This window comes from Sinocyclocheilus grahami, unplaced genomic scaffold (assembly GCF_001515645.1).
Source record: "Sinocyclocheilus grahami isolate Dianchi unplaced genomic scaffold, SAMN03320097.WGS_v1.1 scaffold1638.1, whole genome shotgun sequence".
In the NCBI taxonomy this organism is placed as follows: Eukaryota; Metazoa; Chordata; class Actinopteri; order Cypriniformes; family Cyprinidae; genus Sinocyclocheilus; species Sinocyclocheilus grahami.
This window is the reverse complement of record NW_015506817.1, coordinates 16,268-37,384: the sequence shown is the minus strand read 5'-3', so window position 1 is coordinate 37,384 and position 21,117 is coordinate 16,268. Positions and strand designations below refer to the sequence as shown.

General features: G+C 40.1%; 1 protein-coding gene across 1 annotated transcript in view; it reads left to right on the top strand.

Annotated features, from left to right (window-relative positions):
• The window catches only part of LOC107571709 (LON peptidase N-terminal domain and RING finger protein 2-like), a 71,790-nt gene that overhangs the window by 35,003 nt on the left and 15,670 nt on the right, over positions 1-21,117 (top strand). Inside the window, exon 4 of the mRNA XM_016258040.1 lies at positions 9,030-9,148. Within this exon, the coding sequence (XP_016113526.1) occupies positions 9,030-9,148 (119 nt within the window). The remainder of the gene's footprint in view (positions 1-9,029; positions 9,149-21,117) is intronic.

Below are 21,117 nucleotides of genomic sequence, written 5' to 3'. Positions count from 1 at the left end.
TATATATATGCTATTTTACTGGATATCAATAACTGTCCAAGCAACATATGAACCAGATCATAAACATCAGAGCAGCACCCAAGGGCTACAGCACTTGCCTAATTCACAAAATTAACCTACTTCCCCTTCATATGCCATATTAACATGTCCATGCCAGGGCTTGAAATTGCAACCGTTTTGGTCACACATGCTCCCGAAATGTAATCTGTGCGACCCAAAAATATATTTGGGAGTATTTATGTGAGTGCAAATAATTGTTGTGGTGCGACCTGTCTTCATTTCTCTGCAAAACATTTGCGAATTACCGCAAAGGATGTGTCTGCTGTGAGCTGATGCAGTGACTGGTCCACCATTCTATCCAACGTTCCATAACCAATTAAGCTTAATTTTTACATTCTTAACTTTAATGCATATTTTAGATTGGTTATATTAGCCGTCAATCACTCCCTTTTGCTGCACTCCACTGTGACGTGACAGGGAGCTAACTGGGAACCGACCGTTTTTTGTTTTATTTCAGCCAATTTCAGTTCCGGACTTGCACAAACTGCATTGAAATCATTTTCCAAAATGTCCTTTGTGTGGAAATATTACAAAGTCTGTAAACGGCCGTTAACAGAAGCCAGAGACGCTGAAGACGAACGCAAAGAGAAGAAAATACTGTGGCAGGCAGAACAAGCTCACTGGTCACTATGCGCAAAATACAGAAAGAAAATCCTAAATATTGAATAAGGTGTGGGGGGTTTATATTGTAAGAAATTACAGTCTGCCTCGACCAAACTTCCACTCCAATTAAACTATTCTCCTTTCTCTACAAAGAGCTTAATTATCATAGAGATAATACTTTCAATAATATGTAAATAGTATCTCCTGAACGTTACTTCGTCAATCGTCACCTATAGCGTGGGAGCGGCAGTAGGCCATCAAGAACCATCTGCTGACCAAAAGGGTATTTGAATATAATTGCTAGGGATTCTAGATAATCCTATCACCTTAACATTTGGTTGTTTCCACCTGAAAGACTTTCAAAGATGTGGGAACGGAAGGCTATCACTTTCATTGTTATCCGCAATTTACATTTAAGACGAAACTTCATTTACATGTCTAGCGGGAAGATGAACGTAATAGAGTATAAAATGTTTGAGCGTAGGAGGCTCGGGGTTCATTCTGACTCCGTTGAACCCAAGGTACTACATGTACTTTGCCACTGATATGCTGCAATAAACATCTTCATCGTCCTCATCATTTTTCTTACAATATGTATTTCTGAGGGGAACTGAGGTCTTGAGAAAAGTTTAAATAATACTTTCTTCTCATCTTTCCTCTGTAAATTGCCAAATACAAAGCAGTGCAGCGCTGCGCTGCTCACAGTGGTCAAGGAAATGCTGTATCACAGTTCCACAATGCAACCAAAGTCCCTTTAAGGCAAGTCCTGTCACTTGGTGGCCATCTTTGAAATGCCTCTCGGGCATGCAAGTACAGCTCCTATCTCTTTGAATAGGGAAACATAAAAATCTCCAAAACTGTTTGTTAAGCTTAAGATTAAATTTCATATTTGATATCACCAATAAAATCTGACAACAACTGTCTCAAACGTTTATTTTGCTCAAAAAGCATTAAAAAAAGCGTATTTTTCAAGCTAGACCAGCCAGTGTGTATGCGCCGTTCTGAGCGCACGTCTCAGAACACTGACTGTTTCTATAGAAACTGGGACTTCTAACGGCAGCTGCAGTGACGCACTGGCCATTTCTTAATATGCATTCTTCAGCGATCTTGCATCCATGGCTGCATCCGAAAACTCTAAAATGCTGCCTTCGGAGGCAGCATTCCAAGGCAGGAAGGCATCAAGGCGAGAAATCAGTATTATAGTAATTAAATATTCGTTTAGTTATCACAAAATCTCATTCTATTTTGTTGTAGATCATTAAACCGTTTCGCTGCCTCAGAAGCCTGTCCGAAATCAATTTCATGAGGTGCCTTCGTGCAAAAACGCTGCCTGCAAAGTCATTGCCTCATTCATTGCCTCATTCAGCTGCCTAAGTTTTCGGATGCAGCCCTTGTGTTCTCGTTCTACGTCATCATTAACTGTCGAAGTTCAATTCCAAATATAGCTGCAAGCAGCGATGGCGGGCCCAAGCCATCAGTGCAAATGCCACCCCGGTGGCATCAGGAAAACTGTGCACAACAGGCACATGCATTTAAAGTAACCCTATAGCAGTTTGGATTTGAGGGATACAGCAATGAAATGGTTAATCCGAACCATCAAGACTGTGAAACATACACACACAGAACAATATATAAAACTTTGGTAACACTTTACAATAAGGTTTCAGTTTATTAACATGAACAATAATTAAATAGCATTTATTGATGTCAGTTAATATTAAGTTCAAAACTAAAACAATAAAATTTAAAGTTTTATCTGTTAACATTACTTAATTCACCATGAATTAACATAAACATTTTGATTAACTAACATCAACATTAATAAATGCTGTGAAAATATATTGTTCAATGTTAGTTAATGCATTTACTAAAGTTAACAAATGAGATCCTATTACCTTATTACCAAAACCTTTAATGATTCATAAGCATTTAATGATTTTATTGATCTATAATCAATAGTGAAATATTTTTGCCTGTATTACAGCTTAGTCTTCATCTGTGAGCTGAACTGTTTTACTGTTACATCCATGAGATTATGTAAATTCAGATGAATGTCATAGGTCAATATCAAATGAGTGTCAGATTATTATTTGCAGCACAAAAATGTATAAGTCCACGTGTATGTATCTTTAGATCTTTTTATGTTGCAATTAACATAATTATTAACCTAATTATATAAAATTATGTTGTCAGTACCCTACAAATTAACTGGTTCTAGGACATTTTGTCCCTAAAACTGACAGAAAAGGATAAGGCTTAAGAAATTCCTTAAGCTGTAATGCAAATAAATAAATAAATACTGATTTTTTTTTTCTAGTGAATAAAGAGATGTTTAAAAGTCTCTCTCCCTCTCTCACCTCACTTCCTACTGCCAGTTGGTGGCGCTATAACTTTGACTCCTAATAGTCACATCTATGCGATTGGCATCATACAACGAACAAACCTCTTAAGTTTGATCAAAATCAGACAATGTATGTGGATGTTATTAGACACTTCCTGTTTCTCATTTCTTGCCATAACTTCATCGCATCGCCACGAGCAAACTGTTCGAGATATCAAAAATCCCTTAGCAATTTAGCGTCCCCAATGTCTTGAGATCATGTTCACCAAGTTTGGTGGCAATCGGTTGGAAATCCTCAGAGGAGTATATCAAATTCCAGATTATATGCTTTTTACACAGCCCTGAATAGCCAACTTCCTGTTGGGCAGAGCCTATGATATGCAGCACGAAAGTTGTTCGACTCAATGAGATCTATATGTGTACTGAGTCAATAGCACCTTAGTGGCTTGGGCCCTAATAAATGTTTCTTGAACAGCAAATCAGCATATCAGAATGATTTTTGAGGGATCATGTGACACTGAAGACTGGAGTAATGATGCTGAAAATTCAGATTTGCATCACAGGAATAAAATATATTCAAATAGAAAGCAGCTATTTTAAATAGTAAAAATATTTAACAATATTACTGCTTTTGCTGTATTTTGGATCAAATAAATGCAGGCTTCCTTAAAAACATTAACAGTTTTACTGTTCAAAAACTTTTGACTAGTATATTTAATGTTTTAGAAAAAACAGTACAAATAAATGAATATTCACCTTTTACTTGTATTTAGTCTTCAAACAAACAAGAAATGTGAAATCACTGTCAAATAAGTATACGACTCTCAGGCACATCTTAATAATATTAATATCTTAAACTTTAAACTATAACATAGGCTGAATATTCTCATAGATTGAAAGAAAAGTGCTTCAGCCAGGATAAAAATATGAAAAATGCTGAGTTGCTGCAGAAAACGGAAACAGAGTGAGCAACAACAAAAACATGTTACTGGAGACGAGCTAACTCTCTGCCAGCAGGAGGCGCTTTAGAGCGGCAGTAACAGCGGTTTCCCTGGTAACGGCTGTACACAAAGCAGCGCTCCGCTCATAAACGCTGCTTTATCAGATGAAAATGCCATCGAAATGTTTCTGAAGACAGTCGGTTCCCTTCAAAGATACATTCATATAAAACACCCGCGCCACATTTAGATTTTGAAACCTGCAGTGCTCATGTTTATTCAAGGAAGTCAACCGCCACAAATCATGAGCTAGTAATCATGAGATTTGCATAAGTCACGTCTCGCGAACTTCAATTCCATTTGAATTAGGGCTATGCAGTTAATCACATGCGATTGTCATGCGCATCTCATCAGTAAAGCCGGTCCCGTGATTAGTTGTAAATCGCCATCACCTGCTTTCAGATGGAGCGGCATTTAATACACAGAGCCGTATTTCACTGACAAGCTAGGCGATATCGCGTTCATAATCGAATGCGATTCATCTGCGATTATGAATGCGATATTGCCTAATTGTCAGTGAACTACGACTCTGTGTAGTGAATGCCGCTCAATCTGAAAGCAGGCGATGGAGATTTACTACCAATCACGGGACCGGCTTTACTGACGAGATGTGCATGACCTTTCTAACTGAAATCATGGCGGAATATCCTGTGATGTCCACTTCACAGGGCATTTATGGTAGAATGGAACAAACCCCTGAAGCGGTAAGAGACACATTCAAAATGTGCAGAGCGGGGGGTCGCGAGAACCAGGATTAAGAACCACTGCTTTAGAGAAAAGTATTATCTTCCCTATTTTTACCTAGGTGTTGTAAACTGGTCAGAGGAGAAATGGCCCCCCGACTGAGCCTGGTTTCTCCCAAGGTTTTTTCTCCATTCTGTCACCGATGGAGTTTTGGTTCCTTGCCGCTGTCGTCTCTGGCTTGTTTAGTTGGGGACACTTCATTTCCAGCGATTATCGTTGACTTGATTGCAAATGATTGCAAAGATACTATTTAAACTGAACTGAGCTGGATGATGACATCACTGAATCCAATGATGAACTGTCTTTAACTGAAAAATGCGTGTTTACGAGGGTCATTTTGCATTATTGACACACTATTTTCCTAATTAATGCTGTTCAGTTGCTTTGACACAATCTGTATTGTTAAAAGCACTATATAAATAAAGGTGACGTGACTTGACTTGATTTGACTTGTGAGCATTACTGAGTACACACATAATGTAATGACTGTTTAATTCATACTGGAAGCCGGAGGGCACCCTTGTGCAGAAACTCCACATATGCATAGCAGAAGTAATTGCAATGACAACACTCCAGGAAATCCCTAATATGGACAAACAAGCCTCTACTGACACCAAGGTTATTATAGTTTTGAATTTTTAAATTTGTTTTATTTTAATACCGTTTTCAAATTTGCACCAAATTTGACTGCTTTCTTACACCAAAGAAAGCAGTCAAGCCTTTTTTACTAAATCTACACAAGTTGAGCTTAGTATCCAATGATGTGTGTTGAGGTATTTAGTATGAAAATAAATGTAGCCTGATTTGGTTGTCTTTTCTTATTTAACCATAATCATGATATTGTAACTGTGGTGTCTTGCTCACTTTTCTGTGAACAGTCGTGCATAAATCAAAACTGGGACTAATGAAATGCAATAATAACGGCAATCGCATTTATCAGTAAAGGCTTATATTTTAATGTTATTTTCATTTATGAAGAATTATAAGCGTGTGTATGATGTGATTTAGCCAATGCGCATTTGTTCAAAAGCCTGGCAGAGTGATCAGAAGATGCTAGGCAAAAGTTGCGCTCATCTTTTTTTTCAGTTAATTATCATGTTGCGCTGCGTGTCTGTTTTTCTTAAAAGCACCGACTTTGCCTAATGTTGGTTTGATTGCTTGTGTTACATGATAAAATAAATAATCTTGCAAGTATAATGCGAGTGCGGTTCGGGTCGCGACTCGCGGTCTTTGTCAAACGGTTCTAGTCTGGTACAGAATTAAATTAGTGCTGCTGTCAGATAATGGGTCGGGTGTTCTGTTAAGTACTGCTGGGGCACGTTTAGCAAACAGGACCCGTGCAGGCTTTAAACTGCTTTGCGTCTCTCCGTCAGATAACCCCGTGTGCGAGATGCGCCATTACAGGCTATTTCCCTTAACCTTCATACAGCTTGTATATTTTTCCTCCAAGGGGTGAGAACGATTATGAAAACGATTATTTATTTTTGATAATTATTATTTTATTTCAGTTAGTTTTTCAATCGTTTTGACGTTTTTATTTTATTTCAGTTTACGAGATTGTTTTTTCATTAATCGTTTTAGTCAATTTTAGTTTTCGTTTACGAAAATAGCCTTGACGCACACCTTGGCAATTGAATCGCCATTGGTTAGTAATTTTTTTTTAGTTTACTCGCTGGACAGAGAATACATATTGTTTGTAGAATGGCACAGTTTTTTTAAATATCTGAAAGTACAGTCTTAACATCAGTCAGTCAAGCATTATAATATATTATGATAATCAAGTATTATTTAATGATATAACTTTAGTAATTAGAATTAAGACTGGTGGTGGTGCTTTTTCATCTTTTTCATTATCAACATGGATATTTTAATCACCAACAATAAGGACTTTATCTGTAGCCAGCACTAGGCTAACTCCAATAGAAAATCAGCAAATTCTTTGATAAATTCTGTAAGTGGCCTGTATACAGTAGCCAGTATAAACGTCACAAGGGATTTATCATTAACACTTGTTTCTTTGGATAACGTCATATGAAGCACCATTAATTCAAATGAATTATACTTGAAACCCAACCTCTGAGAAATACTAAAGATATTGTTATAAACTGTAGCAACACCTCCCCCTTTACAAAAAGCGTTTTCATGGAAAGGGATCTAATATTCATTAAGCCAAGCTTTATCATTTGTTTATCTGTATTACATCTGTTTTTTATTTGTTGAATATCAATTAAATTGTTACCCTTAAATTGGTTTGGATGTTTTTTGTATTTGCTAGTTCAGGGAACTGACACCGTCTCTATAGTGTGATATCTAGGTGAAAGAGTCTCTATGTGCTGAAAATTAACTGACTTTTGTGACATGAAGTGGCAATCAGATCGTCGGTTTAGCCAGTCTGTCTGTTCCCTGAACTGGGCCCCAGTTAGTCAAGTACAAAAATTGCTCTAGAAATATGGCAATATGTGCCATATTTCTAGAGAGGAAAGTGGCACCATCCCCGGAGGGGGTCTGCCCCAAAAACTCGTACAATTGTCTATGAAACCTATGTTATTCTGCGGGCACCACTTAAGACATCCAGCCATTGAGTGATGACAGTCTGCTATGTATCTCATCGCCACTGTAATATGCTCTGATCCCCTCCCTGCTTACTGTGTCTGACATCGTATTTGCAAGTTCACACACCTTTTTAATGTTATTTTTAGTGATCTCCGACTGGCAAAGTCGAACATCCATTAGTGCCGACATGAATAACAATCTTACTGAATTTACGTTTAGCATCAGCCAGCACTTTTAAATTTGCCAAGATGTCAGGCGCTCTGGCTCCCGGTAAACATTGGACTATGGCTGGTGACTCTAGTTATTGGCGATTCTATTGTATGGAATGTGAAAATAGAGCAATTTCATCAGGTTTCTCAGTGAGTGCATCACTGAGTGGGGAGAATCTGTTTAATGTTTTAATCAGAACAGAAGAGAGGTGTTTTTTCCCATGACTATCCCGCCTCACCATAACCCAGTCACCCTGCTGCGTGGGCTCTACAACCGGAACCGAACAATGTACATGATTTGCTAAGCTAGTCGCATCCAATCTAGGGCCCTCACATTCTTACTGTCCTCAATTAAATTTTGGATGTGTCTCTCTCGTTCTGAGATTTTCTCTGTCATCCTAACTATTTCCCTGCATGTATCACATGTGAATCCCTCGCTGCTGACAGAGACCGATACGCTGAACATGTGGCAAGCAGTACAGGTGGCAATGCAAGGAGAATCCATTACTCACCATGATTGTAGAAAAATTCTGACTCACCACAGTTGTTTGATGGACTTATTAAAAAAAAAAACAGAGCGCGACAGAAAAAAAGAAGCAGTAGGAAATGCGAATGGAGATGTGATTAACAATTTTGGATGTGTCTCTCTCGTTCTGAGATTTTCTCTGTCATCCTAACTATTTCCCTGCATGTATCACATGTGAATCCCTCGCTGCTGACAGAGACCGATACGCTGAACATGTGGCAAGCAGTACAGGTGGCAATGCAAGGAGAATCCATTACTCTCCATGATTGTAGAAAAATTCTGACTCACCACAGTTGTTTGATGGACTTATTAAAAAAAAAAAACAGAGCGCGACAGAAAAAAAGAAGCAGTAGGAAATGCGAATGGAGATGTGATTAACAGGCTAACAGACTGCTTACATGCTGCTAACGCACAGCACTAGCAGTTTAGAATAAAAGATTAAAGATGTCAAATTAGTTTGGTAGGTAAAATCAGAAATATGGTGAGAATTAAATGATACTTTAGCAGTTAGCGGTCCAACAGAAAAACAAAGCTACACGGAGCTACAAACGCAAACCACTCAGCAGTACAGCAGACAGGAACAGGAAGCTCTTATTTCAAAAGCTCTCATTTCTAAAAGTAACCTTTAGATCACTATCATTGTAACGAATTAAGATAAGTCATGCACTTCATTAATTATAATGAAAGTAGATAAATATTCCTAGAATTTCATCACCTCTCTTGTGTAGACTTATTCATTGTATTTATGTGGACTATACTGCTTTAGCTATGACGGTTCTGGGTTATGAAACTGCACAACCAAAAAAAAAATGCTTCAGGACCTTATAGTTCCTTTGATATTGTTTATGCATTGGAGTGGTCTTTAATCCATTTTATATGTAATGCAATAATACATTAGTCTGTTAACATTTTAGCCACAACTATCTAGCTTACAACCTCCTTAAAATTACCTAGTTAAATCTATTTCTTTTTAAAATCCCTTCTCCTCTCCACAGAGCCCTGTATATGTCAGCTCCTGGCTCGGCGGGCAGAACTGCTTATGGAAATGAAGAATTTTGGCCAAGCCATCAAGGATGGGGACGCCATGTGCCAACTCCGTCCCCAGTGGCCAAAGGTAGGAATCTGTGAGGAGACACACATACACAAACCATGGCTTTAAAATCCCTTTAAGACCCTTTCCCACCATTAGGGTGAAATGATATCATATCATATCATAGGGTTGGTAAGCAGGCAGACTGCAAATGTAAATGAAAAACAAGATATTTCTTTGTGCTGTAGTAACTTATTGTACATTTGCAGATATGATATCATTTGGGGGAAGTCGTGGCCTAATGGTTAGAGAGTCGGACTCATAACCCAAAGGTTGTGGGTTCGAGTCTCGTACCGGCAGGGTTTGTAGGTGGGGGGAGTGAATGTACAGTGCTCTCTCTCACCTTCAATACCACGACTGAGGTGCCCTTGAGCAAGGCACCGAACCCCCAACTGCTCCCCGGGCGCCGCAGCATAAATGGCTCCGAGTATGTGTTCACGGTGTGTGTGTTCACTGCTGTGTGTTTGCACTTTGGATGGGTAAATGCAGAGCACTAATTCTGAGTATGGGTCACCATACTTGGCCACATGTCACTTCACTATGTATTTTGCCAAACTATGATACTCTTTGCACTAGTGTTATGATACCAAAAATTTTGACTTCGAGATGATACCTGACTAAAATATCTTGATACCTTGCTTTTTGAGCATTTCATCCCCTTTTAAAAAGAAAAGCACATGCCAGTGCCACTACAACAGACTATGGTGGTTTCCCCCTAATATAATGGCTGGGGAAACACTGGATATTCATGTCACTTTAAAGAAGTGCACAGATCCAATATATTGAAACACATGTTTTTTTCTCAGCTGTTTGTTTACTTAAAGGGGTCATATGATGAGATTTAAAGTTTTCCTTTCTCTTTGGAGTGTTACAAGCTGTTTGTGAATAGATAAGATCAGAACAGTTCAATCCAAATATTCAAATGTGTGCAATGCATTTTATGGAGGACGAGGACTGTTTCCTGGGAGAGTAGCTTACAATGCCGGTGTTCCGGTGAATTCAGTTCCCCTGTTTCCCCTTCGGCGCGCATGCTGACCCTATACAGTCTATGATGCTGACAAATAATGCTGACTCACAGCCTGTAAGTATGTTTTCATATTTAAAGGATTTGCCACTGACGATTCAAACGCGAGTTTTGAGCAGTGTAGAGTAGCGCTTGTTTGTCGTTTCTCCGATCACAAATGCAGACATGGTTTTATGTAGGGCTGGACAATAATTCAATATCAATATGTATCGCAATATAATTTTTTTCAATAACGGTGATATGATTTTTAAACACATTTCCGATATTTCGATATACATTACCAGTGTTTCCCATACATTGATTTATTTGTGGCATTTGACTTTGTTGAATTAACATGAGCACTGCACGTTTCAAAATCAAAACACATCACGTGTGTTTTATATGAATGTATCTCTGAAGGGAAAGGAGTCTTCAGAAAAGTTTCGATAGCATTTTTATTTTATCTGATAAAGAAGCGTTCATGAGCGGAGCTGATTTGATTACAGCCATTACTGGAGGAACCGCTAGTTGTACCACTCTCAAAGCGCCTCCTGCTGGCGGAGAATCAGTTTGCATTCTCAATAAGCCCGTCTCGAGCAACATGTTTTTGTTGTTGCACTTTTTTTCTGCAGCAACTCAGAGCACTTTTCATACTCTTTATACTGTCTAAAGCACATTTGTTTCAATCTATAAGAATAATCAGCCTACACTACCAGTCAAATGTTTTTGAACAGTAAGATTTTTAATGTTTTTTTTTTTATTTAAGAATTCTCTTCTGCTCACCAAGCCTGCATTTATTTGATCCAAAGTACAGCAAAAACAGTAAAATTGTAATATTTTCTATCTGAATATTAGGGGTGCTCCGATCAGGATTTTTGAGGCCGATCACAGAAAGCAGTATCTGCCGATACCGATCACCGATACCGATCTTTTTAAAGCCTTCTTTTTATCATTTATAACTATTTATAGTGATACTCCAATCAGGATTTTTAGACATTTATTCAGGGCCTGAATTTCATTTTTGAAAATGGGGGGAATTCCCCTCTTAGGTGACTCTTGTGAGAAGGGAAGCAGCACGGACTGTGCTTTCACACAGGAGTCCACTACTGATCCGTGGCTGTTTACCACAAACACAACATTTATCCATTATTTTGATTTCAAATCCAAACATTGTCACTGAAAATGTTTTTCAGCATTGCAATTCTTTTTTTACACAGTACAGTAATACAATCTTTCCCAGACATGTTTAAACACAATAAATATAAGCAACACATTATTCAATGCTTTTTACTTTTGCAATTACTTATATATTAAGTTGCTCAAGCAAGTGGCAAAACATGTAAATTACTTTTCTGACGTTATCACAAACTTACCATTGACAGAAATAGTCAGCTCTACTTCCTTTCCTTTTGCATTGAAATCTTTATTACAAGCAATCCTGCGGTTCATAAAGAACTTTGTTTTCCTACCTCCACGAGTGCCATCTATTATTGCCTTGTTTATCTAAAAGTGCTCTAAAAGCGCTTTTTCCCTTTAAACCTAGCTAAAAGCCATATGTGTTGACTGTGAAACACAGTAGACTTTAATAATATGCATTTATGGTGTAATTACTAAATTTTCGTGTCAATCCATGTTCCTATTTACTGCAAAAAATGTGCTGTTACTTTAATTCAGTGCTTGCAGCTCAGCAAAAATAGATTTGTGCGGAAACTGTCTCTGCACTGCTGCAGACACACCACTCCTGGAACGCACTGCCGGACGGCAACCGTGTGCAGTATGAACTCTTTATTAATCTGTTAACATGTGCGCGGAAAAAATACACACCACATTCGCACTGCAAACAGAGTAATGTGAACCTGGCATTATGTGTGTGCGCTGCGAGTGTGCATGAGCGCACGGCCTCCAGGTGAGCGCGCGAGCGCTGAATGGTTAAGCACAGGCAAGAATTAAAAAGTAATGCAATTTATAAACTTTAGTGACGATGTGACACTGCCTCGATTATGCACGTGACAATTCCTGAGTACCTCACCTTCAGCATTATAATTATTTCACCCGAGCCGGACAGAGACTGAGACTGAGACGGTGCCGTGCCAAACCTCTCATGGCAGGCATTAGCTTGAGATCGTTTTTTTGAGATCGGCCTTTTTAGAGACAATCAATCATCCCAAAGCGAATATCGGCCGATAGTGATCGGTAGCCGATCAATCGGAGCACCCCTATTGAATATATTTAAAAATGTAATTTATTCCTGTGATCAAAGCTGAATTTTCAGTATCATTACTCCAGTCTTCAGTGTCACATGATCCTTCAGAAATCATTCTAATATGGCGATTTGCTGATTATCAATATTTAAAACAGTTGAGTAAATTTTTTTTTTCAGGATTCTTTGATGAATAGAAAGATCCAAAGATCAGCATTTATCTAAAATAAAAAGCTTTTGTAACATTATACACTATACCATTCAAAAGCTTGGAGGCAGTATGATTTCTTTTCTTTTTTTTGAAAGAAATTATAGAAATTAATACTTTTATTCAGCAAGGCTGCTTTAAATTGATCAAAAGTAATGATAAAGACATTTATAATGTTACAAAAGATTTCTATTTCAGATAAATGCTGTTTTTCTGAACTTTCTATTCAGCAAAGAAACCTGAAAAAATTCTACTCCGCTGTTTTCAACATAATAAATAATTTTTGAGCAGCAAATCAGAATATTAGAATGATTTCTAAAGGATTGTGTGACTGGAGTAATGATGCTAAAAATATAGCTTTGAAATCACAGTAATAAATTGCATTTTAAAATATTTTCAAATAGAAAACAGTTATTTTAAATAGTAACAATATTTCAAAATGTTACTGTTTTTGCTGTATTTTGGATGAAATAAATGCAGGCTTGGTGAGCAGAAGAGAATTCTTTAAAAACATAAAAAAAACTTTTGACTGGTAGTGTATGTTAGTCTATAGTTTGAAGTTAAAGATATTAATATTAATTAGGTGAGTCTGAGACAATTATTTGACAGTGATTTCACATTTCTTGTTTGATTGAAGTCTAAATACAAATAAAAGGTCAGCATTCATTTATTTGTGATGTTTTTTTTTCTTTCTAAAATATATGGTTTTATATGAGGTGTTGTAGACTTGGCAAATTAATTTTTCATAAGTTTGTATGCACAGACGTCTGTTGTGGGCATTCTTGGCAGTTTTTACGAGGCTTTTTTAATAGTGTTCATATCGATATCGGAATTATATTGTATCGTCCGAAATTAAGAAATATATTGTGATATAAATTTTGGCGATATCGTCCAGCCCTAGTTTTATGTTTACGCGGCGAGATGCAATGCAGCGCATAAAAAGACAGTATTAGTCATTATAATCAGTAATTATGTCCTCACTGGATGCAACAAATGCCTCATTTATAATGGGTTTTATTGGTTTTGTCTCGTCGCACCGGGACACGGCATCACAGTATGGTAAGGGGCGTAACATTTCCGTCACACGCTTGAGGTATTCGGCCAATCACAACCCGTGCTTTATTTTCTCATTTATGCATGTTTATTATTCAAGCCCCATTAACACCGCCAGTGACAAAGAGACAAGATCCCATTCATTTTCAATGGAGAGCTGGTGACTTCCGGCGACATGAGCGACAGATCGTTGGCAACAGAATATGGGCGTGTCAAGCGATGCAAGTTAGGCCTGTCGCAATAATCTATATACAGACTTATCGTGCAATGGATGTACATGACCTCAATAATTTTTGGCGATGCAATATATCGCCCATTATGTTTACTTAAAAATTAATGTCACCATGTTTTGTACGTTCCACTTGTGCATGTGTCTTTTGCAGCTTCTCGTACATAACGTGTAGTCATGAGGTGCTAGTTCAAATTTAAAAAAATGCTTCTACAAAAAAAGTTTCATCTGCAGATATGGTCTTGTTTAGTGATCTGTGCCTTTGTGCATACGGACATCTGACTGCTAAGTAGTGATTGTATTTTTCAGCAATAGTGTGCACCCTTAATTTACAGAGAAAAGAAGGTCAGGGAAAATCTATAGATGGAAAAATCCACATACAAGTTCTTTGTGCATTTTTCTTTTTTTCTACTTTGCACTTTTTGTTAGAAAATGTTCATTTACTATTTATTCAGGTTTTTTAAGGTATCTAATATTTTGATACTTAATTTCCATTATCTAAATATTCTTAAAAATTTAAAGTTTGTTGTCATTTGGAAGTGTGTAGGCCTTCTTGCATTATTATGCTGTTACATTATGATTATAAATTCAGTGGCATAAAATGGTCTTTAAAATGACAATAATATCACTTATCGCAATTATTTCTGCGGCAATATATCGCACAACAAAAAATTGTTATCGTGACAGGCCTAATGCAAATCAAGCGTCAAAAGTTAAGAATTGTTTTGCTTTATGCAAATGAACAGCGAATTTTGCGAGCGACAACTGGTAGTGAAGTGTCTGAAAGTGTCTGAGTGAAGAATCTGTCAGTGGTGCTCACTCATCACCATTTTGAGTGCAGTTCCGTATTATTTGATTTGACTGTTACGACATGCATGGATATAAAAAAAATTGATGCATAGAAAAGAAACTGTTGGCTGTCTAAGTGAGTTTGATTCATACATTGATGGTTTGTGTTGTTAATTATATGATGCAGTTAGCAGTTTAGCACCAGTTTATGATTCAATGCACAAGCACAGTTGCAGTTTATATAACAACACTCTCCAAGAGCAGAATGGTACTTTTATTTCTTTTAAATCTTATTCCTTGTCAATTAGAATATCTTAGTTTTACCGGCAGTATATATTTGTTGTGAGTGCATTTTCTAAAGATATGTCCAGACGTGCAGTCTACCAATAACATTAGAGTGACAGCACTGGGATCGCCAACAAGCGTCTTCACAGTACAGAGTTTAGAGACAGCGAAATATATAAAGTTTGGCACAGCTAGTGTGCATGCAGGGAGTGGAAACAGAGCTGTCACACGTTGATGCAACTCAGGAAATACGGCTCTTATTAAAACGCATTCTTAAAGTAGGCTACCCGTACTCAGTGTTTACTCTAGGATTTTTTCCAGCTGTGGTGGCAGGACTATTTCCCACTGACCATGCCCCCTCCCCACACAAGAATTACATGTACTCAAATGGAATTGAATTTATTTTAACTAAAAAAGAAAGTAAATAGTAAGTAATAAAATAAGAACAAATAAATAAATTACATGCAATAGCACAAACAAAAACAATAACATGATACAAATTAAATTAACAGTACTTCAGGTTTTTTTCAGGTAGTTTTAACTGGGAATGCACAATATTGGCTTTAAATGTAAATATCGGCATGGGCCTGATCAGAGCCGGCCCTCCTTATAAGTGAACTAAGCGGCTGCTTAGGGCCCTGCCGCCACTAGGGGGCCCCCACTAGTGGTCTGAGTTAGAGACCTGCACTCCCGCGGGAGTACCGTGGGACCCAACGCAACAGGGTGCGTCGCGGGACAACTCTTGATGGGCGGGATGCGGGAGAATAAAATGATTCACGGGATTCCCGCAAAATAGAAATTATCTAAACATAAAATGTCTATAAAAAATTTAAAAAACATATAAATTGTTATTTATGTGTTGCACAAAAGCAAAAAGAACAACTAATAACATTGAAATGATTAACAAGTGCAAGCTAGGCAGTTTCTATTTATAACACGTGTTTAAAGGGTTGCCAATGTAGCTAATCACAGACTCAGCTGTTGATTTCTGGAACGCAATGACCAGCCAGAGGGGATTAAGTTAGAATTCTGCCATGCCAAACCATGCACAGCCCATGCTTGCTTTTCTGTTAAAAATAACAGTGGTTTGTAAATGTTGATGCTGAGCCTAAATAAATATTTTATCGGGAGCATTTATGCTGGGATGTTGTGGATTATAGGGGATGTTACAGAACCATTTAATGTAAATTTCTTTGATGTGCTGAAAAAATGCGGGAAGAATTATGCGGGAGTGGGACAAAAGATGAATCTCTGGGCAGGAGCGGGCCCAGAGAAGATATTTTTCTGAGGGAGCGGGCGGGCGCGGGACAGAATCTTGCGGGAGCGGGACTGAAAAATCAGTCTCAGAAGACGTGCTCAGGGTGTGCTAGCGATTAGGTCACGTCAGCAGTGTGGCTCATTCTTGAAGCAAAGTTTTGCCTGAATGATGATTAGTGTAACGGGGTGACAGAGACGTGAGGCGAGCGGATCCACTTGCAAGGCTTTATTCAATGACATGGTCAATACAGGGAAGAGTCAAAACCCGAGTAAACCAGCAAGACAAGATTATGACTAGGAACTGAAAACTAGACAGGCTCCGTAGAGTAGCTATCGCTTGGCGATAAATGCATACAATACTCGGCGACTAGAGCAGGATCAGAGGGAGTGTTATATAGTGTGAGTTATTGAATGCAGGTGAGTGTGCAATCAGTGCAGTGGAGCATAGGAGATGTAGTCCAGAGTGATGTGTGACAGTCTATGTGGAGTGAGTGTCAATATGGTGAGAGTGACCTCTTGTGTTCATTGGATGAAAGTCCATGAACTGGATTCGTGACGCTTCCAGACGCTCCAAACACTACAAAAACCAGAAGGGCGGTGGAGCGGTGGTGGATCCGGTGGAGGGATGGAGGGCCAGGTTCATGTGGAGATGGATGACCCTGGGATTGAGTCAGAACTGGCGAAGCAGAGAACCACGACGGGACCGGCAGAACAGGTGAGGCTGAGGACCACCACCAGCAGAGCAGACGAGTTCGAAGATCCCCACGGCGGAGCAGAAGACCACCTGATAGTAGCTGAACAGGTAGACATTTCCAAATCTCGCTCACAGACTGAAACGGAACAGGAAGATAGTTCACAAACAGACGCACAGATAGACACTGAACAGCCAGACAGATCATAAATGGGCTCAAGACTAGAATGGGCAAGGCGGAAGGTTCAACAGACACATTTGGGAAAACAGAACAAGCATGACCAGCCAGAGGGGATTAAGTTAGAATTCTGCCATGCCAAACCATGCACAGCCCATGCTTGCTTTTCTGTTAAAAATAACAGTGGTTTGTAAATGTTGATGCTGAGCCTAAATAAATATTTTATCGGGAGCATTTATGCTGGGATGTTGTGGATTATAGGGGATGTTACAGAACCATTTAATGTAAATTTCTTTGATGTGCTGAAAAAATGCGGGAAGAATTATGCGGGAGTGGGACAAAAGATGAATCTCTGGGCAGGAGCGGGCCCAGAGAAGATATTTTTCTGAGGGAGCGGGCGGGCGCGGGACAGAATCTTGCGGGAGCGGGACTGAAAAATCAGTCTCAGAAGACGTGCTCAGGGTGTGCTAGCGATTAGGTCACGTCAGCAGTGTGGCTCATTCTTGAAGCAAAGTTTTGCCTGAATGATGATTAGTGTAACGGGGTGACAGAGACGTGAGGCGAGCGGATCCACTTGCAAGGCTTTATTCAATGACATGGTCAATACAGGGAAGAGTCAAAACCCGAGTAAACCAGCAAGACAAGATTATGACTAGGAACTGAAAACTAGACAGGCTCCGTAGAGTAGCTATCGCTTGGCGATAAATGCATACAATACTCGGCGACTAGAGCAGGATCAGAGGGAGTGTTATATAGTGTGAGTTATTGAATGCAGGTGAGTGTGCAATCAGTGCAGTGGAGCATAGGAGATGTAGTCCAGAGTGATGTGTGACAGTCTATGTGGAGTGAGTGTCAATATGGTGAGAGTGACCTCTTGTGTTCATTGGATGAAAGTCCATGAACTGGATTCGTGACGCTTCCAGACGCTCCAAACACTACAAAAACCAGAAGGGCGGTGGAGCGGTGGTGGATCCGGTGGAGGGATGGAGGGCCAGGTTCATGTGGAGATGGATGACCCTGGGATTGAGTCAGAACTGGCGAAGCAGAGAACCACGACGGGACCGGCAGAACAGGTGAGGCTGAGGACCACCACCAGCAGAGCAGACGAGTTCGAAGATCCCCACGGCGGAGCAGAAGACCACCTGATAGTAGCTGAACAGGTAGACATTTCCAAATCTCGCTCACAGACTGAAACGGAACAGGAAGATAGTTCACAAACAGACGCACAGATAGACACTGAACAGCCAGACAGATCATAAATGGGCTCAAGACTAGAATGGGCAAGGCGGAAGGTTCAACAGACACATTTGGGAAAACAGAACAAGCAGAGATTTCATGAATGATATCTATGGCATTGATGGGGTTAATGGGACAGATATGGAGTGCATTTTCAGTCTCTGGGCACATGACAGGCAGGGTTAAGGATTCAAAGGGGGGTTTTTGAGCAGTGACAGACAGGGCTAAAAGTTCAGTGTTGGTCTCTTTGAGGGTGGCTGGACAGACAGGCAGTTCAACATTGGTTTCCATGGCTATGGCTGGTTGAATTGTGACTGGACAGACGGACCTTTCATTAGTGGCCTCTTTGGCGATGACCGACAAGGCTGACAGTTCAGACACATTAGGGGAAACTGAACAAGCAGAGAGTTCATGTATGTTATCTATGGCAGTGATGGGGTTAACGGAACAGACATGGTGTGCATTTATCATTTCTGGGCTCATGACAGGCAGGGTTAAGAATTCAAAGGTGGGTTTGTGAGCTGTGACTGACAGGGCTGAAAGTTCCATGTTGGTTTCCTTGAGAATGGTGGGACAGACAGGCAATTCAATATTGGGTACATTGGAAAAGGCTGATTGGATTGTGACTGGACAGACAGATCGTTCATTGGTGGCTTTTTTGGCGATTACAGACAAGACTGATAGTTCAAAGACAGCCCTTTCGGCTGGGTCGGGACAGGACAATAATTCATCATTGGCCTCCATGGCCAGTTCAGAACAAGGCAAGAGTTCACAGATGGCTTCCATAGCCATGACAGGACAGGCAGAGAGTTCACAGACGGCCTCCATAGCCGTGACAGGACCGGCAGAGAGTTCACAGACGGCCTCCATAGCCGTGACAGGACAGGCAGAGAGTTCACAGACGGCCTCCATAGCCGTGACAGGACAGGCAGAGAGTTCACAGACGGCCTCCATGGCCGTGACAGGACAGGCAGAGAGATCACAGATGGCCTCCATGGCCATGACAGGACAGGCTGTGAGCTCACAGATGGCCTCCATGGCCATGACAGGACAGTCAGAGAGTTCCCAGTCGGCCTCCATGGCTGTGACAGGACAGGCAGAGAGTTCACAGACGGCCTCCTTGGCCGGAACAGGACAGGCAGAGAGTTCATAGACGGCCTCCTTGGCCTGAACGTGACAGGAAGAGAGTGCATAGGTGGCCTCCTTGGCCGGAACAGGACAGGCAGATAGTTCATAGATGGGTACCACTGACACCTCTGGAGGTTCTACAGCAGATGCCGCCACCTCTGGAGGTTCTACAGTAGTAACATCAGGAAACAGGGAGAAGTCAGTAATGGTCTCTTCGACCGCAACACGACAGGCTGAGAGTACATCGCTGGGCGCCACCACCACGCAAGGAGCTGAAGCGAGCGCCTCCACCTCGGGAGGTTCTGTGGTGGTGTATGCAGCCCAAACACACCATAAAGCGATACCCATCAAGGGAAGCACTTCAGACAGGGGAATCAGTTCAGGAACAGGAGGGCTAGAGTGAGTGGGTTTGGGGATGCCAGCTACGTGTGCAGACACGGAAGATCAACTGTGACTTGACTTGACTCAGGAAGATCAGTTGTGACTTGACTTAGCTCAGGAAAGACAGTGGTAGCATGACACGGCTTTGTTGTTGACACCATTTTGTGAGCAAGCTCTGGTTCGCCCGCCATTACAGGCACAGACACGGTGTTGTGTTCCTCCTCAGCGAAACCCTCAGTGAACACTGAGCCAGCAGTCAGTAAAGCATAGTCTATAAAGTCCTTTAAACTACAATTAAATTTACCCTCTGGCAACCATGATTTTATGAATTAATTTAGTCTGTAACGAAAAATGTCTTTTAATGCGACCTCATCAAAAGGTACCCTAAAAGATAACTCACAGAACTGAGTAACGTTGTGTCGAGCCATTCATTTGTCTGGTTGTTTGGTGAAAAAAAAGATTAAATGTAGTTTAAGCAATAAAATTGTAGCAATTTTACTGTAGCAATAAAACTGTTTAAAGGGGTCATATGATGCTGCTAAAAAGAACATTATTTTGTGTATTTGGTGTAATGAAATGTGTTTATGTGGTTTAAAGTTAAAAAACACATTATTTTCCACATACTGTACATTATTGTTTCTCCTCTATGCCCCGCCTTTTTGAAACGCGTCGATTTTTACAAAGCTCATCGGTCTGAAAAAGCTAGGTGTGCTGTGATTGGCCAGCTATCCAATGCGTTGTGATTGGCCGAATACCTCAAACGTGAGACGGATATGTTACGCCCCTCACCATACTGTTGAGGCCGTGTCCCGGCCAGAGCGACGAGACAAAAACATTAAAACCCATTACAAACGAGGCATTTGTTGCATCCAGTGGGGACATAATTACTGATTATAATGACTTATACTGTCTTTTTACGCGTTGCGTTGCATTGCATTGCGTCGCGCCGCGTAAACATAAAACCCTGTCTGCATTTGTGATCAGAGAAATAACAAACAACAAGTGCTACTTCACACTGCCCAAAACTCGCGTTTGAATCATCAGTGGCAAATCCTTTAAATGAAAACGTACTTACGTGAGTCAGAACTGCCGGCATTTTAGTCTAACGTTACTCTCCCAGGATCAGTAAACAGTCCTCCATAAAATGTGCTGCACACATCTGGATATTTGGGTTAAACTGTTCTGGAACAGTGTTGTAAATACAACTTAACCACTGATTTGTAGTTGTGTCCTCTTTTGGAAGACCAAACAAAGTAGTTTCGCTTTCACAACGAAAAACACAGCGGCCTAGCATGAGCGAAAGCCCCGGCTTAGCGTGAGCTGAAGCCGGGCAAGAGTGAGCTGAGGCGGCGGGG